The following is a 26,922-nucleotide window of genomic DNA, read 5'->3' as shown; positions in this document are numbered from 1 at the left end:
TCAGCAGGTCAACCATCCTCATGGTGTTAAGTCTAGACACCTGGCTGTCATCCTAGGTTTGCTCTCCCCTCACCCCGCATCCATTCACCCATCAATTTCCATGTGCTGTCTCCTTACTAGATCTGCAAACAATCTCTTCTCTCCATCCCCATGGCGACGCCTGAGTGCAGGTATGACATGATTCCTTCCCACTGGTATTGCTGCAACAGCCTCCTCTCTGCCCTTTCAGCCTCCAGTCCACCCCCTAGTGTGTTCTCCGCACTTCCACCAAGGAGGGCAATCCTTGAACCACTAGCCCAATCATATTAGCCCACTGTTTTCCCTTCTGTTGTGGTTCCCATCACCCTTTAGCATGGCATACTAGGCCCTTTACGGTCCAGGCTCTGCCTTTCTCTCTAGCCTCATCCTTCTCACGTCCTACCTCCCACTCAACATGTCAACCACGCTGAAGTGTTTTCAGTGCTTAAATCACAAGCTGTCTGTTGCTCAGTTCAGATGCCGCCTCTGGGAAGCCCTCCCTGGTTGCCCTAGTCTGGACCAGGTGCCTCTCCAGAGTGTTTCTTTAGCACCAGGGATGCTCTCAGCACACTCTTGTAATTGACTAATTATTTGTTCCCTGAGTGTACTGTAAACTCGCCGGGGAAACTATATCTCATTCACCACAGAATCTCCACATGTATTTACTGAAGGCCTACTATGTGCCAGATGCTGTGTTAGCTGCTGTGGCTCTAATAACAGGCAAAAAAGCTGTGGCTCAGGCTCTCATCGTTCCTATAGTGAAGAGGGAGAGACAAATATTAATGAAGTCTTCATTTAAATGAGGCATAATTTCAAATTCCTACTGGAAAGGAAAGGAGTGTGGTCCTATAATGAGGTGACTGAGGCTGGAGGGTATGTCAGGGAAGGTTCCCCTGAGGAAGCCACACTTTGGCTGAGATCTGAAGTAGAAACTGACCAAGCAAAGGCCAGACAGGAGGAACAACTTGTGCAAAGGCCCTGTGGTTGAAGGGAGACTGGTACATTCAAGGGTCTGAGAGAGGGACTGGGTGGCTGGAGTCTAGAGAGACAGGGATGGAGGTAGGAAATAAGGCTGGAAGGGTGGGCAGCTGCTAGGCCACCCAGAGCCCTGTAGATTATTTGAATGATTTTTGTCATTATCTTAAAAATAATGTGAAGCCACTGATGTGCTTTATGCACATCATGAACCCATTGACATTCAGGGAAGACCACTCTGGCTGTAGGGGGAGAACGGAGAGGGGATCAAAATGGGTGGCAGAGAATGCTGGACAAGTGCTTTGATATTTCTTGAATGAATGAATGAATGAACATTATGCAATTATTCCTTTTACCACTATTTTTTCTCTTTGGGCCACTAATCTGTCATAGCAGACAATCACACGTGACCTTCTTTCTTTCTTTCTGTTTTGAGCAGCTTCTATCACCTGTGTCCTCTGTAGATAAATTTTATAAAACTTTTCACCAAAGCCTACTTTCTTCTTCATGATGGAGAGGGAACCATGAGAGCAGCTCCCAGTCCTGCAGCCATCCACCCTCTGCTGATCAGCTTTTCCTTCCTCAGCTCCCAGAGGACGCTACCCTCCTCCCACAAACAACTCCAGAGCCCGAGGTGACAGGAGAGCGTGGGTGGCTGCTTGGCAGGGCTGTGTCCATGGAAACCAGAGCGCCTGTGGGGGAGCAGAAGGCGGCAGGTGTGCCGGGGCGCTGGTCCACCCCTCCAGGTGGTCTGCTTAGGACCCTGGAGACCCAGCCTTCTCTGCCCTGTTCAGGGTCTATTCTGACCCATCCTGGACTCCCCACTTCCCCTCATCTCCCACATCCAGTCTGTCAGCAAATTTTGTTGGCTCCGCCTTCAAAAGAGATCCAGAATCCGACTACTTCTCACACCTCCTGTGTTTCTCCTGTGGTCCAAGCCACCGTCACCTCTCACTTGAGGCTCACTGCAGGAGCCTCCTAACTGGTCTCTCTGTTTCTGCCCTTTATTCATAATCTGTTGTGTCCCTTCTTTGCTTGAAACCATCCAGCACCTTGGGACTCTCCGAGTGTGAAAGCCGTATTCCATATAAAGTCCTACAAGTCCTAGTGGCCTGGCCCTGCATTATCTCTGCTTCATCCCCTGCCTCCCTCACTTCCCAGCACGCTCTGCAGCCTTCCTGCTGCCTTCTGCAGCCAGGTCTCCTCCCCCTGAAGGCCTTTGTATTTGCTGTTCTTTCTGCCTGAACTGCTCTTCCCTCAGCAATCCGCATGGCTCTCCCCTCCTCCAGGACTCCATCCAAAGGTCATCTGCCCTGCAAGGTCTTCCCTGACCACTCGGTTTAGATTGCAACTCCCGCCCCACCACTGAGCTCCCTCTGCCCCTTCCCTGCTATATTTTCATCACTTTCTGACATACTGAATATTTTGCTTATTTCTTTGTTTATTTCCTGTCTCCTTCCTCTAGAGAGAAGCTCTATGAGGGTGCGATTTTTGTGTGTTTGTTCACTGCTGCCATGCCTGTGCCTCAAGGAGAGTGTGGCACAGGGAGTATTTGTGGAATGAATGACAGAAAGACCAAAGCAGCCCTGGGCTCGTCTGGACCCAGACTCTGACTTTGATGACAGCTCTCGCCTTTCCTGTCCTTATGTTCCACATGCCTGTGTTTTCTGGGTTCTCCAGGGCTAGATCTTAAATATACCCCCCATCCAGAATTTCAGAGTCAGCCTCCATCATTTACTGGGGATGATGTGTCCAAGGACCCACAGATCCAGGTAGAGCTGGACTAAAACCCAGGCCTCCTAAGTCCCAACCTGGGCCCTCCCCACTGCCTTTTTGACCGAGGCATCCTGGACACAGCCCAATATGGCCTTTCTTTGCTTACACTGATCTGCACTTTCTAGATGTGCTTTCTGGGCTCAGGCTCCAAGGGTTCATCTCAAGGTGATTTGCCCTGGGCTATGCATCTGTGCTTAGTTCTCTGGCCTTTATCTACCACCCTGGATATGCCTGGAGGCTCCTCTTCCACCGCAACCCCCCAATCTGGCCTTCCTGCCACTGCCCAAACTCTGGCCGCGTGAGATGTCTTTGAGGCAAGGCCTAAAACTAAACTGTTAGATCTGTACCTGCGCGAATCCTTCCATTGTCTTCTTTCTTTCCTTTTTTCCACCCAAAGTAGATATTTAGTCAAGCATTTGTCTGGGAGTAGAAACAAGGATGAACAAGACATGGCTCCATTTCTCTTTCTTTTTTATCACCTTCCTCTGACTTTAAATATACTCACTATAAATGAAAAAAAGGCCATCCCAGCCCATTCTTACCAATGCAATCCAAAATCCAGCCAACTGTCCCATCACCTCCACAGGCCAAAACACGGAAGTCTGGAGTATCACGGAAAAAGTTCAGTCTGGGAAGGAGAAGAAAGGCCAAACAGTCCCATTTACTAGGTTGTGGCTGACCTTGGACACTCCCAAGTCAGAGCTCCCTACCCTCCACCCCTTCCCTGAGAGGATGTTTTGACTTTGATTCTTTTTGGGATTGAAAGGGTTACAATGTTCTGAAGCCAGAACTTATGAAGCAATGCCAGTGAGTGTGAATCCCTGGGAGCATCCTAATATAAGGAGAATCTGACTCACATTCAACACAGAAAATGGTTTTCTAGAAATTCTCTATTATTTGTGCAGAGGAATCCATAGTTTGCTTATTTTGGTCCCAATACAACTAACTCCCAACATTTTGACTCCCCTCTGGCTCTCCTGCCTGCTCTGTCCTTACAACATCCCCTTTACGTCACATGCACTGAACTAACTGGATCTTCATCCCGCTCTCCTGTGGGTCCAGACCCAGTGGACTGGGCACCATCTCCCCTCGGGGGCCTTAACCCTTTAGTGCAGGGCTCTTAACCTGGGGTCTGTGACCCTCCAAGGGGTCTGTGGATAGAATCCAAAGGGCCATGAACTTGGAGAAGAAAATGTTACATTATCTTCCCTAAGCTCTAACTGAAATGTAGCATTTCCTTCAACCATGAAGGTAGGCAACAAATCACAGAGGTATTAACAATACCCATGACTTTGCGAGCAGTTGAAATCACAGGTATTTTAGCGTTTTATTACAGTTGTGGCAGATATCTCCTGCTATCATTTATGCTCATCGTTGCTTTCAATTTACAATAGTTATTAGACCTGCCTCTGAATTTGCTATATAATGTGTTAGTAAATTACATATATTCCCATATCACAAATTTGTTTTTTAATATTTTTATAGCTGTTTTTTCAATACAGTGAGCTTCCCTGATAATCCTATATATTTCATCTTATGCATTGAGAAATATTATTCTGAGACGGGGTCCATAGGCTTCATCAGATCGCCAAGTGCATTCCTGGCACACAAAGGTTAAAAACCTCTGCTTTAGAACAAATGTGACCTGTGGACACATTGGGCTGGGACTTGGGAAGCTGAAGCTCAATATTTCCTCTTGCCTAGCCTGGGGTCTGAGAAGACCCCCTGGTGCTTACTGAGTCACTGATGCCTGTGCAGGCAGATTAACACTCTCTCTCTCCCCTCCTCTTGCAGAGCTCTGCTGTCCTACAGGCAGTGAATTCTGAATGGAGGCTCTGCTCAGCTACACTTACGTCAAGATACTCAGGCACAGCAGCCCTTGAAGTAGCCACCAGGCTTGGCACCCAGGGCAAAAATTTAGGATAGATAATGTTAAACTAGAGCACTGCATGCAAGTATCAAAATGCCCTAGAAAAGAGTGGGCTGGAAAAGGTGTTTGTGGGCTGCTGCTCAGTCTCAAATCACAATAGAGCAGGACTTGGGAATCATGGTGACAGTGGTGGCACCCACAGCGGTATAGGTGGGCTCTGTTTTGAAGTTAGTTTTACAGGTAAATCGTGGCAGAGAGGCTGAATCAGCACCCATGTTTCTTTCTCCTTTTAACTGGATCTTGCACGACCACTACCATAAATAATGGCTTCGTGTCAAACAGCCAAGGACAGGAACAAATTCCCTTTTTAGAGTCCTTACTCCAGTCCCTCTGAGGGTCTTGCTGAACCCAGAGTAGAAGTGTGGGTTAGGATGTTGGGCAAAGCGGCTGTGTGCTGGAAAGCCCAGCCCAGCGTGCACATATCTGAGGACCTGGCACCAAGACAGCCTCAGGGCTGGCCAGCAGATGTCTCTAGTGCACCGGCTCTGTCTGGTAAGAAGCTCAGTCTTTGGGTGATTTCCAGCCCAGATGCTAGAGGGGCCTCTGATTACAGGGACCTGCAGCTCATCATGTTAGCCGCTAACACGAAGACCCGCTCCTCCCACTAGGCCTTCAGTCCAGCTGCAAAGGGGCTGCCTTGTCTCCTCTCATTGCTCTCCCTCTCTTCAACCCTTTGCTAACGAGTGGTGAAACAGCCAATAGGCAAATGACAGGAGGAGAAGAGCCAGGGGGAGCTTAACAACCTCTGAATTGGTTAATCGAAAAAAAAGTGATTTCACTGAATAACCAATTGTCTTGATCCTAAAATGCCCCCAAAACAGAACATGCAGCAGAACTGACTGGCAGTGATAAGAAAACTCTTTGCTCCTCCCTGATGATTCAGTATGAAGATACCAGCTAACATAGCCTTGCAAATAAGTTAAAATAATTTACCCACCCACCCTTCCTGTCAATCAAATGAATAGCATATGTGGTTTTCCCCTCTTATAAAATCAACAACTTTTTCTGAGATAAAGTATGGGAGGCTACTTCCCAGAGTTAGCCATACGGGTGTGTCTGAGTATCTCCAGGAGGAAGGAAAAATAGATGTGAAGAAAAGAAGACAAAAGTAGTAAAATGGGAGGAAAGACAAATCCACAGATGAAAGAGACAAAAAAGGTATCTTTTTCAGAGCTTAAAGGGGGAGGGGAGAAATAAGAAGTAAAGATCGTATCTCCATACCCTGGAGTAGGCCCCCCATTTTCCAGGTTGAAAACTTGTTTGGGGTTGAGCAGATAGTGGAATTTCCGAAGAATTCTATGGAAAAAAAAGAAAGAGAGAGAGAGAGACAGAGAAGGAGAATGTCATCGTGAGAAGTCACAGTAGGGCAAACATCTCTGGAGCCCATTGATGGTTGGGAATGCGGGTCCATTTAAACACGAGAGGGGAGAAGACTGAATGCAGGCTCTACAGACCCTGAAGTCCCAGGTTCAGCCGGCATCACCCACACCCTCCCATCTGGTTCAAGGCCTCCCCACCATCCGAGACTCTAGCCCTCAACCCCAGGAGTATCACCCCTTACAGAGAGGACATGGCAGAGAAACCCAGAGAACAGAACTTCCATTCTGCTAAAGCTTTTTCCTTCATGGAGACTTGCTTCCAAATGTTCTGTATGTTCTAGGTAGAGCGATGCTGCTCTTTGTCGGCTATACAAAGGCATCAAGGGACCATCTATGGAAAGGAACCCCAAATCCTGGGATCAGAAGGAAACTCAGGAGGTAGGGTTGGGGCAGAGGAGGGCTGGGGCAGTGGCCACATCTAGGCTTGGTTTCAAGGCTCCAGCTCGAGACTAATCAGGTCAATTCAGGATGGGCGCTCTGCCCCTTGGACTGGGTGGAGGTTCTCATAGTTCTTGCTCACACCCTACTTATTATTTTTTTAACCTGGATTCCAGATCAGCATGCCATCTGTTTATTCCCCCAGAGCTGAACAGGACTGGAAGGCAGGGCTGCTTTGCCCATTCTCCCTTTCTCCTCCTACTCTCTTAGTGCTTCCAGCAAACTGAGTATTTCCTTCACTAATGAGGCAGGTGCCCTGCTTTCTCAGAGGTTAGATAGGCCAGAAGGTCCCAATCAGGTGAGTCCTGCCACATCTCTTAAATTAAGAAAAGACTTGGGAGGCTAGGAAGGAAACAAGCATCTCAGAATTTGGTCTGACTCTGGGAGCCATAATAATGGCTCATGTGACAGGCCCTAGGCTAAGCACTGTGTCTATTTTAATCATCACAACAACCCTATGAGATGAGAAATTATTATCACCTCCATTTTACAGAGGAGAAAACCATAGCACAGGGATGTTAAGTCACTTGAACCAGGTCATCAAGTGGTAAGTGGTAGGGCTGGGATTTGAACCCAGGTTTGAATCCACAGTCCACTCTGTTACAGAGACTGTGGGAAAAAAGGACCTGAGGGAGGCTGTCCCAGCTTCTCTACTTTGAAAAAGAAGAGAACATACCTTTCTCCTTGTCTCCCTCCACTCTTGGGGTTCACCAAGACCAGCAGGGGGTGAGTACCCGGGGTGGGGATGATCTTATACTTAAAAAGTAAAAAAAAATGAAATTAGCTCTGTTTCAGCCAATAGGGGGAATGAGATGAGAGTTGATGCTATGACAGCTGTGGGGAGAAGTGGATGGGCAGCAGTTTCAGATGTGGAGGAGAGGTGGTGGGTGGTAGGTCTTTGTCCATTGGCTGAGTTTTCTCAGGAGTTAAGCAACTGAGTGTCTCCAGCTTGAGTGGCCTTCAAGTAGTGTTAATGGCGACAAAAGTTTGCGATCAGGACCAGAGATGGGGCAATGGCACCATAGCTTAGAATCATTCAACAATGGTGTGGCATTGTGACCACAGCACAAGATTATATTTTGTGAGGGATACAATTGAATATAATCTTAGAAGGTATACCCATCTTGTCATACACATAAATAAAATAACACTCATGGATTTAACTATCACTTGCACCCTGGCATCTTCCAAACCCACCTTTCCAGCCCTAATTTTTCCCCTGAGCCCTGCTTCCACAGTTCTCATTGTCCAGTGGGTACCTTCAACCAGATGTCTCACCATCAGTGCAAACCCAACATGCCCCAAACCTGACCTATTTTCTTTCTCCATAAAACTGGTCCTGTCTCCTGGCTCCCTGTTTCTGTTAAAGGTCCTATTTGTGTTCATCCAGTCATCCAGGGAAGACCCCGTCCCATCAGTTCTTTCCTTGGGATGTTCCTTTATCTCTGGCAGCAGTACCCACACTGCTCAGGCCTCTCCCACCTCAGGTAAGTTCTGTGCACTGCCCCTATGGAGTTCCTTCCCAGGAGAACACATTAGTCATGCCACTCCGGCTCAAAAACCTTAACCACACCTTGTTGCCCAGAGGATCAACTCCAAATCTCACCTGGCACCCAAGGTCTTTCAGCGTAGCCCCATTCTACCTCTTAATTAGTCTCACCCTAACTGCAGATCCAACCAAGCCTGGCTCTTACTCTCTAGTGAGTGTGTCTCCTGCATTCCTACCCCGTGAGTCTGCTCACACTGGTTTCTTCTCCTCTTCGATGCCCTGAAATGCCTACTTCCTTCTTTGCAATCTCTTAAAAAAACTTCTCACTCTCAGGGCCCAATTTAACAGCTCGTTCCTCTGTGAAGTTTCCCTTGATTATTGCAATGAAATCTATTGCCCTTGAAGCACATAATATCCTCTGGGTTTCTTTTGCTGTTGTTCATTTGTATATATATATTTTTTATTTTCTTAGGTAAATGTCTCAAAGTATCAACTGGATTTTAAATGCCTCGGGAGCATAGTGCGTATGTGTATAACCGTCCTACCAAGGACCCCACAACACCAGATACAAGAGTGGGTACTCAATATACTTGCGGATTCAGCTGAAGGACAGACGGATATGGAGACGTGGCTCTGCTCTATATTCAATATCTCATGTCTATTTTTCTAGATATCAAACTAAAAATTCAGCCAACACAGTGCCATGTTCTTTGAAATGGACAGCAGCATTCTTTACGATTTTTAAGAATTTTCTCATCTACCTAGGTGACTACTTGTGTGACACCCAGAAACATCTTGGAGCCTGAGGAGTAATTCTTTACCACTGGAGGTGACATTAAAAATATTTAACAACTTGTACAGCATGGGCACTGCCAATCTGAACAAATGCAGGATAACCAGATGGATGCCAGCTGTAAACTGGTATGCCTGCACTGTGTGTCTGTGTGTGTGTGTATATGTGTGTGTGTGTGTGTGTGTGTATGTGTCTGCTCCACCTGGTTTTCCGCCCTTCTAGGTGTCTGGAGCTTTCCCACATATTAAGATTCCCCCATCATTATTGCTTAAGTCTTAATTTTCAAAACATGCTAATCTGCATGTTCTCATTTAATCTTAGAGCATCTCTGGGAGGTAGGCAGTGCAGGCATTGCTATGCCCCTTTTTCAAACAAGGAAACTTAAGGCTCAGAGGCAGAAAAGGAGGCTCTAGTTTCTATTTCCTTTTCTGGTTTTCTTTGTACTTCGGCAGGCTGCCTTTCCTGCATTCCCTGGAACTTTGTGGAATGTACAAAGAGAAGACGTTCATTGGTGAACCTAAGTGAAAAATGAGCTCTTAAATATACATTTAAGGATGAAGAAGAACTTTTGGATCTGGTTAGCTTTGTTTTGGCAAATCACATTCTGGAGACAGCTTGGCAGTCTTGGAAAACCCACTGTCTATTTTTAGGCCACACTCTTGTTATTATTTAGGAGGTGTGCATATTGAAGGTTTATGTAACTTGTTCCTAAAAAGGTGATAAAGCCAATTTAGCCAGCAATGGGATCAATCAACCTCCCTTCTCACCACTTGCCTAGTGTGGTGGTCAAAGGTAATTCCAGGGGCTGGAAACAAAGTGTCCTCCTGTGTGATATAATCGATCAAATGTTGAGATATATTTCTCTAGAACCCAAACCCTGTCCTTCCCTCCACAGCCTTAGGCCAACTTAGAATGAGCGATCAGACTCAGGGCTTGCTGAGGTACCTGCATCACAAGTTCACCCTTGGCCGACACGCTGCCATCAGACTTCCCACCTTGCCTGTCCTGTGAGAAGAGAGGAAAGACAAGCAACTTTTGAAAAAAAAAATTCCCTAATATAAAAAAAGAGATCAGAAGAAAAACAAATGTTTAGTAGAAAGAAAGAAAACTAGTACAGTGTGGGGAGATTTTCAAAGTGGGGCATTGTACCTAGAAAAGAAATGCTCCCCTATGGGTTTCTCTTGGCCTCTCCAGGCCTCTGTCATCGCTTGCTCTGACTTGAACTTGGAGACATGGGAAGGGAGGCAGGGAGAGGAAGCAGTGAAATTGGCAGAAATCTACTTTGTTGATTTCGAAGCTTGAGCTCAGAGGAGCCAGGTCTTAAATCTGGCTTCCTTGCTCAGCACTATCTAAATGATGTGATATTAAGTCATTTTCTTAGTTTTGTCTGTCCTCTTTCGTTTGCTCATTTTTCAATGTTTATTATTCATTTTATTGAGGTTTATTTTACATATAGTAAAATCTAAATCTACAGCTATATGAATTTCGGCATACATATATATACATGCCCTTGTAACTACTGCCTCTTCAGGCATCACTGTTGTGACTCCTGATTCCATGTTGGTTTTGCCTGGCTTTTGAATTTCGTACAAATGGAATTATACAGCATGTCTTTTTTTGAGTCTAGCTTCTTTTGTTCAGCGTTATACCTTTGAGATTATCCATGTTTTAGCATCTCAGTATAGTTCTTTCCCATTGCAATGTGATATTCCATTATATGAATATGCCTCAACGTATTTATCTATTCTGTCAATGGCCCATTTAGCTTGTCTTTAGTTTTTGACTGTTATGAATAAAGTTGATACGAACATTCTTGTACATGTCTTTTGGTGGAATAAATGCTCGTATTTCTCAGATAGATCCACAGGAGGGGACTCGTTGGGTCATAGAGTTTGTGTATTTCCAACTTAGTAAATACTGCCACCAGTTTTCCAAAGTAGTAGTTTTTCTTTGGTTTTTAATGAAAGTAGCTGGTCAACTCCAGGGTGAGATGTGAGGAATCAATGAGACTCAGCAACATCTTTAAGATGGGAAGGGAACAGTTCAAGTGTTTGATACTTGGTTTGAAAGAAGAGTCTTCAACACAGGAGACAGAGAACGTTTCAGATGGGGATAAACAGAGTTTAATTTTGCTGCTTTCGTTTCCAAAGAGGGCTGAGAGACCCCGGTGGAAATCCTCAAGGCAGAGGGAGGTCCATGTTTAGACATAGTAGGGAGGTTGACAGGGACAAGGGGGTCCTGGGAGGCCTAGCCACGCACAGGTGGTGATTGAGGCTCCTCCAGCTGTGTGCTGCCTGCAAGGTGCTTAGAATGAACGTGCTTTCCTTGATGGGCCAGTTCAGAGCATTCTGGGTCGCCCGCAGTTGGAACCAGTTTAGTCAGAGGAGTTTTCTCTTACAATCTGATGGGTGTGACACTGACCTCTTTTAAACTTGTACTGAAAACACAAACTCCAAGAGTTGTCGAGGAAGCCCTTGGAGGGAGGTGAATGTCTGCATGCTGCCTACATCTGAAATGTGAACCAGGGAAGCCAGAGGCCTGGCGGGGCAGCAGCACTTACCCGGGTGATGGGGCATATCGAGGTGGGCAGCAAAATATGGTCTCTGAGTTCCCCGCCATCACACAACGTTGATAATTCACATTTGCGGTGAAACTGGAGGAAACAGTAAAGATGAGAGTGAGTGAAAGTGATCAAGGAGATGTCAAGTATGAGGGTTTAGAGGTTTGCTGGGGAGGCAAGCTGTCTAGTGCTCCCCGAAATCCTGATGCACTTCTGGCTTTGGCAGTACAGCCAAGTGTGAGTGTGAATGTGTGTGTGTGTGTGTGCGTGTGGTGTGGTCAGGGTTGCCAAGTCTGCCATGGGCAGAGGAGAAAGGAGAAAGGAGACCAAGTGCTGCCCATGACTGCTGGAGCAGGCCTACGACCCTTCAGCGTGGCACCCCCATGTGGATTCCAGAGCCCTCCTTGGGTATTTGCTCCCCAGGCTCTGAGACTCTGGAAGGAAGGAGATCCTGTTGAATAAACATAAGAGACTGGAAGTAAACCCCATGACTCAACCTCTATATTCTAAGAGTTCTGCAGTCTGATTTGGAGACACGTCCTTTTTGAGGCTGATACCTCGTCAAGGGGACAAGACACGGCACTGAGTTTGCTTTGGCCAGGGGGTCGGGCAGCTCCAGGTATCCAGAGCAGATGTGGACGTTTGCTGTTGCTGGCAGCAGCAGGTGCAGGCCTCTGGCCCAGACAGTGGGGCAGCTGTAAGGAGTGTGCCTTCCTTTGATGTCTTGAGGAGCAGGGATTCTGGTGTCTAATTCCACTCGCACTCTGTCAGTGCCCCCGGCCCCAGATGACACCCAGAAGGAGGAAGTTAATGGTCCCGCCTGCTGTTCACAGCTGCCTGGCCACATAGGCTGTGATTGGCCAGCTTCTTCTTAAGCAGCCCTTGCTACCCTTTCTGGGGCTGCCCTCTCTCTGGGCAGCTTGGTGATTCACTGAAGGCACTGTTAGATTTAGGGCATTGAATGGGGGCTCTAGGCCCCACAGCCTTGCTCCTCTGGCTCTGCTCACGCCCTCTTGTGGGACGGCCACTGCTCCCTGGCCGTAGCTTGAGCAAATAACCACACTGACAAGAAGCAGCGCCACCTGGGGCACCAACCCACCGTCATCCGGCACCACACGCAGTGCCGCGCAGTGACACTCTGGTAGCACTTGATACTTTTGTGGCACCGGTCACACTTGACGGAGGAGTTCCCTTCCACCCACGCGTGCTGCATCACCTGCAGGAGGGAAGGGAAGGATAGCAGGGAAGGCTGCAGAACCACGCCCCGGCCCTGGGCCTGAAGACAAGGGTCTGGGGGGAGCAGAGGAAGCGGGAGGCCAGAGGGGGTGGCTTCCTCTTTAGTGAATGCATTTATTGGAGGCCAGGCTGCCTTCCCGAACTGCACCGATATGGTTCCTCCCTGCCTAATCACCATCACGCTAATCAAGGTAGATGAAAAACCACCTTGCTTGTGCTTTGAATAGCTCCTTCACCCTGGCAGGCAAGCCTCTGAGCAGCAACTTGTCTGGCAGACCGTCTGTCTGCCTTGCAGAACTCCTTGCACAGTGACATGCTTGTGTGCGCCCTCTTCTGGAAGGCAGCGCGATGCAGGGAAACACCAGAGGGCTTGGGCTGCAGACAAAACTGGTTGGAGTCATTGATCTTCCACTTTGCAGCAGGGTGACCTTTGGCCAGTTCCTGGACGTCTCTGAGTCTCAGGTCCCTCATCTGTAGAAATTGGCATAATAAGCTTCACCTCTGAGTTTGCTGGGAGGATTAAATGAGATAGCACACTTGGAAGGGCTTCCTTGGCATAGTCCTGGCCCTTTGGAGGTGCCCACTGATGGATAACTCCCCTCCCCCTCCCGTCTTCTATAGGCTCTCAGCCTTAGCTGCCCATTAGAACCACCAGGGAGCTTCTAGAAGTCCTAATGCCCAGCCCTCACTCCAGACCAAATAAATTAGAGTTTCTGGGGATGGGACCCATCATTAGTATGTTTTAAAGCAGGCTGATTGATTATAATGTGCAGCCAAGGTCGAGAAGAAGCATTCTAGAAGGGAGTTGGAGAAAACGTCCAACGAAATTAGCGTGGGTCAGTAGCCAGTGGCTTTCACATCTGTTTCCCGGAGAGCTGGTTGTACCTGCTCCCTGGCCAGGAAATGCCACCAGGGCAGCCCAGAAACTTGGGAAGCAGGTGGGAAGTGTGTGTGTGTGTAAGCGCAACCAAAGTGACCCACGACCAAATTCTGGGAGCCTAAGCCCTCAGTTATCTACTCCAGGAATTCTACAGAACTTCTCAAAGTTTTCCACAAAACAGCAGCAGAAGGAAGTAGATATGGACTCTGGGGAAATGTTGGGGCATAGCCTGAAGTGCCAACTACAAGCACAATATTAAAAACACATGGAATATTTGTATGATACCATCCATGTTTGTATTAAATAAAAGTTTTAAATTACTTATCAATTAAGTTACCATGTCCTCCCCCCAAAAGGTTTTTGATAAAATTGTTGCTCTAGAAGATATGTCACATTTATTTTGAAGCTTCTCACCTTCTGCCATGCACCCCCAAAGGGTATAAAGGACCCAGTTTGCTAATAAATTTGTCATCTAGATGGTCACATTGAATTTGCTATGAGATTATTACTGTTACTTCCATTCTGCAGAGAAAAAAAACGAGGCTTCAGAGAGGTTAAGCGACCGGCCCTAGGTTCCAAGGCTGGTAAGTGGTGAAGCAGGGACTCATTGCCAGGTCTTCTGACTCCAAGCCCACGGTTGTCTCCCAACACCACATTGCCTTCTCCATCCTTTTCTGGGATGGGAAGAGATGGTGAAGGACTTGACTTGCCCCTGGAGACTCAGAAGGTCGGGTATGTGCCCTCCTGGCCCCTCAGTGGCTCTCCTTTGTTCCAAATGGCTTAGGGCCTGAGCCCAGGAGCTACACCATGTGTCCTGGTGAAAGGCATGGACATGGAAAGGTGTGTGTATGGGCGTGGTGCAGAAGGAGTAAACAAAAGGCCATGCAGTGTCTCATGGGGCATGCATGGGTGTCCTTGGAGGTGCCCTTCTCTCTTGGAGTCCTTTTAGGGAGGGCTGGATATCACTCCCACCTGCTAACCATCTCCTGACTCGGATTCAATAGAATCTTTCCTCTGCAGAAACTCAGAGTGCCCTTCTCCTGAGAAGTCTAAGGAGAGTCTATTTCCAGACTTTCTGAGTGGCACCACCAAATGGCCAAGTTAGAAACTTGAAAGCCATTCCCGACCTCTTCCCCTCTCTCATCCCCTATATCCCCAACAGCAAGTCCTGATAGTGCTACCTCCAAGTTATCTCTCAAACTTTCCCTTTGTATCCTCTACCTTAGCCAATGGGACAGTCAAAATACTCAACACTCGGCATGGCCGAGGGACACCCAGCACAGACACAGTCATCACTGTGCTGCTGTGGATGTATGAGAGCATAGCGGGTGAGTGCAGACCCCACTGCAGTGGGGCCCTCAATGCAGCACAACCTCTTGTCTGAACTGTTGGAAGAGATTTTTCCCCTTCTGATCTCTCTCCTGCATTATGATCAGAGCAATTAACCTAATTCTCAAACCCAATCATCTCTCCATGTGCTCTTCAGTGGCCCCTTAGGTGCATAGGAAACTCCTTCCCAACTCCTCAGCTGGCCTCACAAGATCTTCCTAGGCTGCATCTCACCACTTTTGGAGCACAGCTCCTGCCACTTCCCTTGAAGCATCTTCCGTCCCAGTCACACCAAACTAAGTACAGATCCCAGGATAAGCCGTGTCTCCATGCCTTTGCACACGAGGCTCCTTCTGCCTGGGGTGCCTTCTCCTTCTCGATGCCTTGTGATGTCCTCCTGATTTGGGTTCAAGACACAACTCAAATGCCACCTCCTTTGTGAAACCTTCCCTGGCCTCCTCCTTGGTGCCTCAACTGTATGTCCCATATAGCCCTATTGTCATCACGTATCTCACTACTTTGAAATTTGCTTACACGTCCGTCTCTCCCACTAGACTACACAGTTCTCCAGCAGGCTGGGGACTGTCTTCTAACCTGTGTACCCCCTAGCACAGTGCTTGGCACACGGTGGGCACCAGGCAGATGCTGAATGGTTTGATGGATGAACGGGATGGTTTAAGGGTGGTTCTTGAGGCAGAGAAGAGACTGGATAAAGCTCCCAAAGCCCCTTCCTGCCCAGGAATCTGTAGTGATGGACATGTTCCCCAGGATGCAGCATGCGGTAGAACAAGGCAATAGGTGTCACCAACCTCGCCGCCCCTTTTGGTTTTTGAGTATGTTTTGACACATCCAGGAATGTTTTTGGATACACAGCGTTCGTGAACAGTATATTTACAGTCTGAAAAAAAAAATAAGAAAAGTTTTTCTGAGTGACCACCTAGAAATGTCCAGCCATCCCCTCACCCCTACTCCAGCCAAGGCCTGTGCCTCGCATTGGGTGGTCAGTCAGGGGCAGGGGACACAAGGAGCTGGCCTTGCCTAATGGAAATTTAAAACAGTCTCCAGTTCTTCACTGAGAAGAGAGTCCCCAGTTATCTCTCAGACGTGCTTCTGCATCCTCCACCCCACCATGCTGCCTTCCACTGGGGCAGCGAACATGGCAGGAAAACATCCCCAGAAAGGCACGTTCTACTTACGGGGGACGTGAAGGTCATCCTCCTCGCTATGCCAGTGCCACAGGACTGTATGTTGGGGATGTTGGGGAGTGGATAGAAAGGCCCGGGGTCTTCCTAACTCTGGAGTTAGGCAGGCCTGAGCCTGAACTCTGCCTCTGCCATGGGAGCTACCAACATGAATAAGTTGGTAAGTTGCTTCACGTCTCTGAAATTCAGGGTTTTCTACAAAATGGGAATAAAATTGCGTCTTTCTCTTTGCAGGGCTTTTGTAGCATTAAATGAGATAATTTGAATAAAGCACCACATGTTTGGGTCAGAATAGCTACTCCACAAATTATTACTGTTGTTGTTGTTGTTACTACTTATTACTACGCAAACAGTAAAGGCCCACAGGCCGAGAGCCTAATAGGAATGAGACTGGGTCTATAAAAAGCGGGTGAGCCTCAGATTTGAGTGGGTGCTGGAAAGACTGGTGGCCCCTTCTTTAGCCTGCTGATGCTTGCTCTTGGTGGACGCCAGGCCCAGCTCTGCTCAGATGACTTTTGTGGCCGAGGTCGCTTCCTGACTAGCTCACGTGTGCATCTTCGATGAAACACTTGGGTGACCTGGACCATACCTGAGGGCCCTCTCTGCAGGAGCAGCTGCCCGGTCTCTGGTGGTTCAGGCTGAGCGTTTACTGTCTGTATCGTGAGGTGGTTGGCAGGACTCTGCCCCCACATAGCTCGCCCCTACAAAGGCTCTGCTCCCTGTATCCATCCTCTTTCCTATAGCACTCCTCTCTCTTCCTTCCCCTTCATCTCTTTCTCTTGTTCTCCTTTCCTGTCTCCCTCCCTCCTTTTTCCTGTGTGTTTTTTCTCCTCTCCTGTCTGACTTTACTAAATGGATTATAAAGTGAAACAAATGGGTAGTTTTGATTTCCATCACATTTACATATATAGTTTTATGTTGCTTGTGAATAAGAACCCAGGTTCTTCTGACCACCCAAAATAAACATTCACAAGAAAAACCCAACTAAAATTAGTATGAGATGCTTTTTAATTATGCATGAACCTCAACTTTTTTCTAGGGAGTCAGTGGCCCATGACAGGACTCCAACAACAGGACAATACTTGTCCATTTGGCTCCGGCAGAACAAAAATAGGACACGGAAGTCTTGTTTTATTTCCTGCTATTGGAACAGAATGGGTGATCCCTTAAGCTAGGAAGCAGAAATGCCTAGACTTTCCTTGGAATGGCTCAACCAAGTGCAGAACAAGATAGCTCCTACGGAAAAGGTTTGAAGGAAGTTTACTTACAAATGCAGCACAGGCCTTGCTTCCGAACGCCCATCAGCATGATGTGGCAGAAGTTGCAGTAGGTGGGTTTCTTGAAGTGTTTCATGGTCCAGGCGTGCCTCCCGTCCCCCTTGGAGCCCTGCATGGACGGCGAGGGAAGGAGATGCTGAGCAGGCAGCCCCACGCTAGGTTTTTCTTTTTCCTAAAAAGACTTTCTTCTCATATTTGGAAGACAAGATGTTCATTTATTTAACTGTTTTAAGGACTCTTTCAGAAGAAACACAAATCAAAACAAAGTCCTTTGTGTGTGTATGTGTTTTCTAAACTTAGCAAATATTAAAAATTAGGAATATCTGAGTAGGAGTATGTGTGTGGGCGATAAAATAAGCCCTCTCCTACCCGGCTGGTGGAAGTGTAAATCAGAGCAAACTTTCTATTAATCTATCTATCTGTCTATTTATCTATCTACCATCTATCTATCTATCTATCCATCCATCTATCATCTATGTTATCTATCTATCTATCTAATCTACCTATCTAAGGACCCTTTACATGTTTACAACTTTGACTTACAAATTTCCTCTCTTGGATTCTATCCTAAAGAAACAATTTTTGAAAGACAAATGAATCTTTTTGTGCTCTGTCAGATGTTTAACCCAGAATTACTTAAAATAATGAAAAACTGGAAATATCCTAAAGGTCTTAAAATTACCGAAAGATTAGTTGTGGCACATCCATGCTATTTAATGTTAAGTGGTCATCAAAAAGATATTTATAAGAATATCTAATGCTATGGGAATGTGCTTATGATATAATGCTAAGTGAGAAAAACAGAATGCAAATTTGATGATATATTGTGATCTCATTTTTATATAAGATCTTTGATGGGAAGAAATGTCACTAAACTGTTAACAGAGGTTAGCTATAGTCAGCAGTATTACGGATTTATTTTATTCTCTAATTTCTCCTTTCTTTTGTGTTTTCCAAATTTTCTACAGTGAGCATGTACTAGTTTTATAATCAGGAAAAAATAGTTTAGTAAAAACAATGTACTCCTCTCATCAACTTTCTATATACTGATACAATAGTAAAGAGACAGAGAGAAAGTTAAGCCATTTCCTCCTGACTTGGCTCAGAAGTGAAGTCATCCTTATCCACCAGATAAGCCAAGCCTCACATAATCACACACCTTCTCTGGATACCAAAACCCCCACCTTTGAGCCCCTGGGAGCACAACTCGCTGGAGGCTGTGGCTTCAGGAACATCCTTCCATGTATGATGTCCCTGAACCTTTCTCACAGGCTCCATCAAAAGAGTAACACTCTCGGGCTGGTCTTAAGGGTAGTAAACTACTGTAGTGAGATGGTGAGGATTGACAGTCAGGTACATAGAGGCCAATGTGCTGGATTCAAACCCAGTTCCTACTTCTGGGTGCCTCTGGTTTGGGCTGGTCATGGCAGCCAGACCCATTCCTGTACCTGACTCTTCTGCGTGCTCTCTAGAGGAGTCCATATCCTTTTCCAAATGCTGGTCTCCTCCTGGGGCCAGGATAAGCCCTTTTCTTCTCACCACCTCAAAACCCTGCTTCTTCCAAGACCTGAGTTTTATAGAATTAAAGCCTTTTTTATCTAATGGTTTCTACTATAGTAAATAGGTTCACTAATTGATTAAATGATTCATTAAAAGATTAATTCATTCATTCCTTTGCCAACATCCACCTCAAGGGATTTTTGTAAGAATTAAATGAAATAATATAAGTAAAGCTCCTAATCCATTGCCTAACACATTGTAAATTAAAACTTTTATTAAGTTCCTACTCTGTGCTAGACAGTAAGGGACACAAAAATAAGTGGAGTGTTTTCTTATGTGTAAGGAGGTGATTTATACCTATTCTAGAAATGAAGAAACAGAGACTCAGAGAGGTTATGTAAATAGCCCAGGACCACACAAATAATAAGTGACTGAGCCAGTAGTCAAACTGGGGGCTCTTGCTGGCCTGAGAGCCCATGTTCGTTCCATCCTTCTCCTTTACCTCCACAAACCAGGGTTTTTCTTCACGGACAGAAGAGAAATTACAGCACTCTTCAGCAGATACGGCTTCTTCTTCACACAGCCCAAAGGACTGTCATTTTATCTGAAACTATCTTTACTGGCTGAATTAGCTGACTCTCCTTTTCCCAGGCACTAGTTTCATAGATACAGAGTTAAGAAGCAAAATGACTCTGACTCGGGATAAAGTAACATTTCCACTTGGGGTATAGCACCATCATGTGGCTCTTTCCTGGCTGTACATTAGAGGGTGCAGGATGTGGGAGTAACCTTCCTCCCGCATCCAGGTTTTATGCTGCTGCTGCCGTTTCTCTGGGAGACAGATTGTTTCTCATATATCCCATTCAGAGATCCCCAGACTTTTCAGTGGCCATATGTGGGTTTTGAAAAAGCCAAACAAGCAATGTGACTTTTAAGAATTGAGGAATGCTTTCTCTAGAACCCCAAATATTAAATGTTAAAACTTACAATTTAGTGCATATTTAAAAATAAATGCATAGAACTTTTGCCACTGATGTAAAGTATGGTTTTCTACAAGGCTGATTTGGCATTGTGAGGAGACACTGGGGAGAATGTTGAAGAAATAGTCTGTCTCTCCATCCTCCAGCCGTCAAACAACGGATCCCGTCCACACAGAGTTGGTGGCACTTTGGACTCAGCAAGGGTAAAATAAGAAATGGAAAATAGAAATTGGTTCCTTAGGATTAAAATGTCTCATCTCTATTCCCATGTTTCAGAGAAAAAACAGGTATGCTGGAACTTCACCCAAGCAGAACTTCCACTTTGATGTATTTGAGTATAAACTTGAGTAATCTTGAGTATTGAAAGCAGAAAGTATTCTTACTTATCTGAGCGCCCCCAGGTCCTAGCTCATGTGGGTTCAGAGATCCCCATGATCTCTGAACACCAGGCTCTTGGTAAGGGATCATTGAATGAGGGGTCTACTGTTCTGAATACAAAAGATGGCCTCTGGTACTAACCAGGTGTGTGTCCGTGGGCAAGTCCCTCTACCTCTCTGGCCTTCAGTTTGTAAAATGCAGGGAATAGACCAGGGATCACCAAGGTCTTTTCCAGTTCTAACTTTCTAGGCTTCTAAGGAGTAAGAAGGGAGTTGTGTAGATCCTGGTTCCTTGATTTCTATTAGCACTTGGAAAGAACTGGACACACCGTGAGATGATTGCAGGATTCTTAGTTCTTGAGTGTTGGAAATGAAGGCTCAGCTTTAGTCCTGAATTGCTGAACTGTCAGACGGAGACATTATAGGCAACAACAGTCAGCTAGAGGCTAACCCAGCTGAACTTCCTGTTCCGTTCCTCTCTACGACATTTCAGTAATCTCCAAGCGGTGTTTTCACACGACCTGTGTGACTGTCCTGGTAAATCCTTAATCTCACCATTTGTCCTTCTAGTTCTAATCTTCACTACCTTGTGTATGAAAGTTACTTCACTCGGTAAATAAGCAGACTAGGTGAGATGCTGGCATAGATAACCACTGATTTCACATTAAGCCTCTACATGTATCCCCTACTCTGATCAAACTGGGAGGTTTCTCTAATACACCCTAAACTTTCTTTCATTTGGGTCTTTGAACAAGCTATTCTCCTGGCCACAAACTCTCTCTTCTACCAGCTGAATCATACTTATCCTTGAGAGCCAGATCAAACATCCTCCTAGGTCCTTCCACTTGATCTTTATCCCAAGAATGGCATATCAAAGTCCCACCATCCTTCAGGGCCAGGGCAGATACCCTCCAGGTTTCTTCCCACTGGTCTTACTTCTAAGTGTGAGACATTAGCAAGTGCAGGATCTTTGGAGTCAAGTACAAATAAATTCTGGCTCCTTCTTTTGCTTCTTAGGCTCAGAATCTCAGTTTTCCATCTCTACAAATTGGGAAAAAAATATCTACCTTATCTGGTTGTTTTGTTTGTTAAATAAGATACTATCATGAAAGCCCTCCACCCCACAACAAATCAGTATTTTTTCCTTCCCTTCCTTCTTTCCTTCCTTCCTTCCCTGACTTCCTTAGCATTTTTTAACTTAATTTGTGGAAAAGATAGAATTCTTCCTTGAATTTTTTTTTCTTTGCCTGGTTGAGTATAAGTTTCTGGTAGGTGAATATTGTACCTGTGCCCCTCACAGTGCTCAGAACAGTGTCTTTATTTTGTAATAATTTAGTAAATGTCTGTCAAATGAATGAATATATTTCTGGCACTAAGAGGTAAAAAGAGAGGACTTTTGGGCCAGTCTAGAGCATATGGTGTGTCCATCGGGAAGTCCAGGGCAGAAGTTAAGGCGATATGTAGATATTAACTTCCATATGGAGCCCGGTGTTCCTGAAAGGCAAGAGATCTATGAACTCAGGTTTGCTTACTTACAGAGTCGTCCATGCCCAGGAGGACCAGCAATGGGATGGTGGTCATCCCTCCGTGGACCCATTCCTGTAGAGACACAAAGCCGTCCCGGTCGTAGTCCATCCCTTGCAACATCTCCTTCAATATCTGCGGAATCCATAGAGCAACAACTGTCCACTTCCATCCTCGACTTCAATGCCTCCCTCTGCCCTCCTCACTCTCTTTTGTTCTGCATGGTCTGGCTTGTGTTTATGCCTTTCCCCTCCAATTCACAGTGAGTAGAGCAGTGAGGGAGCAAATGGGGTGAGGAGACCATGGTTCCAGGCCTGGCTCTGCCCCAACGGGACTGAGTGGCATTGGGCAAGCCACCCTGACTCTCTGCGTTCTGCTTTGCTCATCTGTAAAGTGGAAATAAGATTGCTATGTCTGCAGCACTGTGGTGAGGATTAGAGAAAATGTGTATAAAATCTCTAAAATAATACCTGACTCATAGGAGACCCCAAATGTAATGATTATTTTTAATATTATCTGGTGATTGATAAAAATCTTTAAAGTCCTTCCTAGCTCTAAATTCTTTGATCTATGAACTCCTGTTATAAAAATTTAGCTCTGGTGAAAAGGTTAGGGGGAATTATTATTTGAATTATGTCAACACTTTTCTCTGCTGCCTACAATTTTTCCTATCAGAGAAGTGGGAGGTGAAGGTGTAGGACCCCAGAGAAGCCTCCTGTAAGAGGACGAGTCTGGGAGAGCCTGCACAGTAAACATTTGCATCCAAGTCCTCAGCGTGTCCCACTCTCATCGTGGAAGCTCACTTGGAAGCCACCCCATGCTTCTGGAAACTCACAGGCCTTAGCTCCGTGGGATCCCACTCGAGATACTGGGCAATGTGTAGCATTTGGTTAACGATACGATCCATCTCCTAGAAGACAGCAAGGTGAGAAACCAACTGAAGATGTGTTTTCAGGAGCACAACTCAAAATCAAACCTCCTGAGAAGGTGGGCAGGGCAGACCGTGAGAAGCAGCCAGTGCAATAAACCGGCATTCCACGAGGAGTTCACCATTTGTGTCTGCTCTTTATTTCTGCCTTGACCACGAAGCTCAGTGGAGGGTAGATGCTCACAAGAAGCACAGAACATGGATAAACCAGAGGAATAGAGAAAGATCACCAAACACTGACCTCCTCCTGGACCCACCTGGACTCACTTTCCTTCCCATATCTTGTGCTTTGACTTAGCATAGAAAGCACTCTTGTTTTCTCCTTTTTTATGATCATAGCTCCCTCAAACACTTACAAACCAAGGCAGTTCTCTCCTCCCTCTTTTATCTTTCTTCATTCCCACAGCTTCAACAACTTGGGCTCCATCTATACCCCTAGGCGTCAGTTTCAGTTGGATGTAGGGCCCCTGTGTTGGTCCTAGCTCAGGCACTATGATTTAGATTCCTTTGGCATCTCCTCTGTTTCCTTTGTAACCTCTCCAGCCCTGAGCCCAGGACTCTGTGGACAGAAAATACCTGAGGGGTACGTTTGTCTGATAAGTGAGTCTTTGTTTGGTACCGAGGCCAGGCTCCATCTAAGACCTCAGAGAATTGTTGGATGCTAATGAATCAGTGCACCAAGAGTCCCACTGAAACACCGAGGGCTGAGGAGGAGGCATTCGCGTCTCTTGGGTACTCAGATGCTCGTTCTAAGACTGATTTGGGGAGACACGTTGGTGAACTGAAACAAGGTTCAAATGTGTTACCTCTACCCCGTAGAATGCTGGGTCAAAACAAGCAAGCTAAAGCCCAACAGGGATTTAAAAAATTCTATTTCATTTAAACTAAAAAATAAGCCATTGCAAAACTGCAGATGAGGCGGTAGATGGGGATAAGGAAGTGGGCAGAAAGGTGGGGACGGGGCTCAGCAGAAGTTTTAAAGGAAAAGAGCTTGTGAATCTAGTTGGGTCCAAGATTCAATGAGAAAACAATGTGATTCAGGAGCTGAGAATTAGACTCAGTCTTGGGCTGTGTAAATGGGTGGGCATTTTCAGGAAGCAGAGTGGGCAGATTTCAGGAAGAACTAGTTCCCCTTATGTCTACCCTGGTCAGGCCACATGTGGGTACTTAAAGAGTCATGGAGGGGTGGGTTCAGTTCTGTGCCATATGTTAAGAATGGCATTGACAAATCAGAGCTTGACCAGAGTGGATATGTAAGCCTGCCTTATGAGAAACAGTGTAGGAACTGGGAAGTTTGATTAAAGCAGATTTTAGGGGAGATTTAGGGGAGATGTGATAGTACCTTCAAATACTTGAAGGCCTACTGTGTAGGTCAGTATTCCACTGGTCAGCTGTCTTGGTCAGCTACAGAGGGCAGAAGTAAGCCACGGAGGGATGCCGGGAGGGAGGAGTTGATGGTTGGCCTATTTTGGCCTCGCCACTGGGTTAGGGGAGAGGGAGGGAGACCAGAATCAGGTTTTGTGTTGAAAATTTCCTTTGTGCGGGAAGGAAGCCCTCTCTAACAGTCATGGCCAGCAGTGGAGCGGCTGTTTAAGGGAGTGGGTGACCTCTCCATTACTGGGAGTGTTCAAAAAGATGCTAGGAGTCCAACTGCCAGGGATTCTTGGTGGAAAGTTGAATCAGATAACTCTTTTGAGACTCGCTTCAGTCCACTGAGTTAGCTTCCAAATATATCAGGAATTGAACCATTTCTTACCACCTGCAATGCTTCTACCCTGGTGCAAGTCAACATTATTGCTTGTCTTGCTTATCTCAATAGCCTCCTAACTGGTATCCCTGCCTGCACCCCTACAGTCTAGGCTCAACACAGCAGCCAGAGTGGTCCTGTTAAAACCTAAGTCAATCATGCCACCTTCTGCTCAAAATCTCCACTGGTTCTCCATTTCTTCAGAGTAAAAGACAAACCCTTTCAATCACCTGTAAGGCTTGATGATGCTTTGCAAATGCCCCTCCCCCGTTACGTCTCTGATCTCATCTCTTATTACTTACTCATTCCGACCTTTTCTGTTCCTCATTCCGCTCCAGTCACTCTGGGCTCCTAGTTAATCAGCTAACATTCCAGGCACCCCTCAGGTCCTTTGCACTTGCTGATCCTTCTGCCTGGAAGGGGCTTCCCCTAGATATTCCCATGACTTACTCCCTCACCTCCTGCAAGTCTCTGTTCAGATGTCCCTTCCTCAGGGAGACCTTCCTCGGCTCCTCTGGCTGAAACTGCAGCTCCCTCTAACTCTTCCTTTCTGTCCTTTATTTTTCTTCTCACACACATCTCTATCTTACACATATTTTATTATGCTTTTTAGTGTGTGTGTTTGCACTGGAATGAAAGCTTCATGAGGGCATGGATTTTTGTCAGTTGGCTCACTGATGTATCCCCAGTGCTTTGAATAGTGCCTGACGTATTGCTGACACTCAATAAATATGTGTTGACTAAATTCTTGAGAGTCTGTGATTCTCTGGTTGTTCCCTCGCATGATCCAAACCACAGCACTGCAGTGTGGCTGTAGGGATCCCATAGGGACACTCTGGTGCTTAGACAGAATTGGGATGATTTAGTTGGTCTAGGGGACTAGTTCCCTTTCTTCTTCTGGTCTGACTCAGCCCCATGCTCCTCAACCTCAGAGTCTTTCCATGAATGAGTCCCATCTCTGACATTGCCAGTCAGGAAGACAAGGCCTGTCTGACTCTATTTGTCTTCTCCCCTGTCTGCCTTCTTCCTCTTCCACCCTTCCTCTTGCTCCATGATCCCTGACCTATCCCTGCCTATACCTGAGGGGAGTTGGAGGCAAGTCTCAGGCTTTCCCAGGTGCAAAGGGATGGGATCGTGTCCCCAGAGCAGACAGAACCAGACTCCTAGAGCTAGTGTCCTGGAGTATGAGAAGGAGGCCAGGGTGATGCCAGAGCATACTAGCAGTTAACCTCCTGTCCTCCTGTCCTGGTCTTGCTGCCTGCCCCCCCCCCCTCTCTGCCCCTAGGATCCGGCAGGAATTGCAGGGGGAATTTCTGAACCCATTGGGAAGTAAAACTAGATGAGATACTAAAGCATCTCCCCATTCTGAGATTTTATGATCCTGGGCTTCTGGAATAAAAGGCAAGTTGGAATTCACTCTCTTCCAGGCTGGCTCTTTGGAAGTAGAAGGTGGGAGGTTCTATTCATTTCTGCAGCCCATATTGACACATTGCTATTCCTATAAGGATGGAACTGACAGTTCAGACTCTTCCTCCACCTGCTCCCCTCTCCCCCAGCCTTTCTCATATTCAGGAGGGATATTTGGAGAGCTTACCGCTTGGTCCAGGAGACCGTTCTCATCCGAATCATAGAGACGAAACATGACTGCAAGAAACACAAAGGTGAGGCTTGAGGTAGCCTCCAGGCACCAGGCTGGGCTGAGGCTTTGTTGCTGACAGTTTTTAGAACAGTTCTGACCATCAGGGGGATGAAGGCTGTTGCAACCAGCTCACCCACCCTCCAAGGCACAGAATCTGACTTCCTTACAGAGAGCGTGGGAAGAGGGAGGAGAACCAAGCCACCTGGCTTCTGGGACTGTCTAAGCAATAACTCTGTGGCTGATGAGCTCAGGTCACGAGTGTGATTCCCTGTAGAGCATTCACACCTCTCAGCATCACTGGAATACAACTCAAAGCAAACGCCCAGCTGGTGGTGGAGCAGAGACACCAGAATTAGAGACGGGACACTGCTTCTATTGCACATAGAAAGGGTGTGGAGTTAGGTAGATTCAAATCTTGGCCCTTCCGTACCACCTCTAGGGCGTCAAATAAGTTGTTTAACTTCTTTAGGCTCAGTTTCTTCATCTGCAAGATGGAGATTATAATAGTTTCTTTCTCCTAGGTTCTTTTCTTTTAAATGAGGATTAATACGTAAATAATAAGCCAAATCTACAGTGCTTGGAATGTAGAACGCACTCAACAGATGTTATTTATTTTTATTTTCTTTCATTAATGAACATTTATATATGGCATTTAATATGTACAATGTACAGTCCTATGCACGTTATTACTTAATCCTCAATAATTCTATGAGGTAGTTACTATTATAGAAGCTATTACATTTCTTTTTCTAAAATCCATATGCTATTCAGAAACACCCTCTATCACATTCGAGCTGCAGGGAGGTGATATCGGATTAGGAAAATCTGGGAAAGAAATTTGGGCAAATGACTAAATGTTCATTTATGGGACCTGGAAACCTGCATTACGTTCAACTAAAAGGTAGAGATTCTGTCTGTGGTCTCAGAAGTAAGCAGGGTAGGGAG

At 46.2% G+C, this 26,922-nt stretch overlaps 1 protein-coding gene across 1 annotated transcript in view; it reads right to left on the bottom strand.

Moving 5' to 3' along the window:
* The window catches only part of DGKG (diacylglycerol kinase gamma), a 155,960-nt gene that overhangs the window by 97,274 nt on the left and 31,764 nt on the right, over positions 1–26,922 (bottom strand). Inside the window, exons 6-16 of the mRNA XM_058556163.1 lie at positions 25,933–25,982; positions 22,499–22,573; positions 21,676–21,798; positions 17,274–17,391; positions 15,613–15,701; positions 12,458–12,574; positions 11,359–11,451; positions 9,744–9,803; positions 7,193–7,272; positions 5,921–5,995; positions 3,312–3,397 (exon numbers count right to left, since the gene is read on the bottom strand). Of these exons, the coding sequence (XP_058412146.1) occupies positions 3,312–3,397; positions 5,921–5,995; positions 7,193–7,272; positions 9,744–9,803; positions 11,359–11,451; positions 12,458–12,574; positions 15,613–15,701; positions 17,274–17,391; positions 21,676–21,798; positions 22,499–22,573; positions 25,933–25,982 (966 nt within the window). The remainder of the gene's footprint in view (positions 1–3,311; positions 3,398–5,920; positions 5,996–7,192; positions 7,273–9,743; positions 9,804–11,358; positions 11,452–12,457; positions 12,575–15,612; positions 15,702–17,273; positions 17,392–21,675; positions 21,799–22,498; positions 22,574–25,932; positions 25,983–26,922) is intronic.

The sequence above is a fragment of the Diceros bicornis genome, chromosome 15 (genome assembly GCF_020826845.1).
Source record: "Diceros bicornis minor isolate mBicDic1 chromosome 15, mDicBic1.mat.cur, whole genome shotgun sequence".
In the NCBI taxonomy this organism is placed as follows: domain Eukaryota; kingdom Metazoa; phylum Chordata; class Mammalia; order Perissodactyla; family Rhinocerotidae; genus Diceros; species Diceros bicornis.
This window is presented reverse-complemented; position numbering and strand designations above follow the sequence as displayed.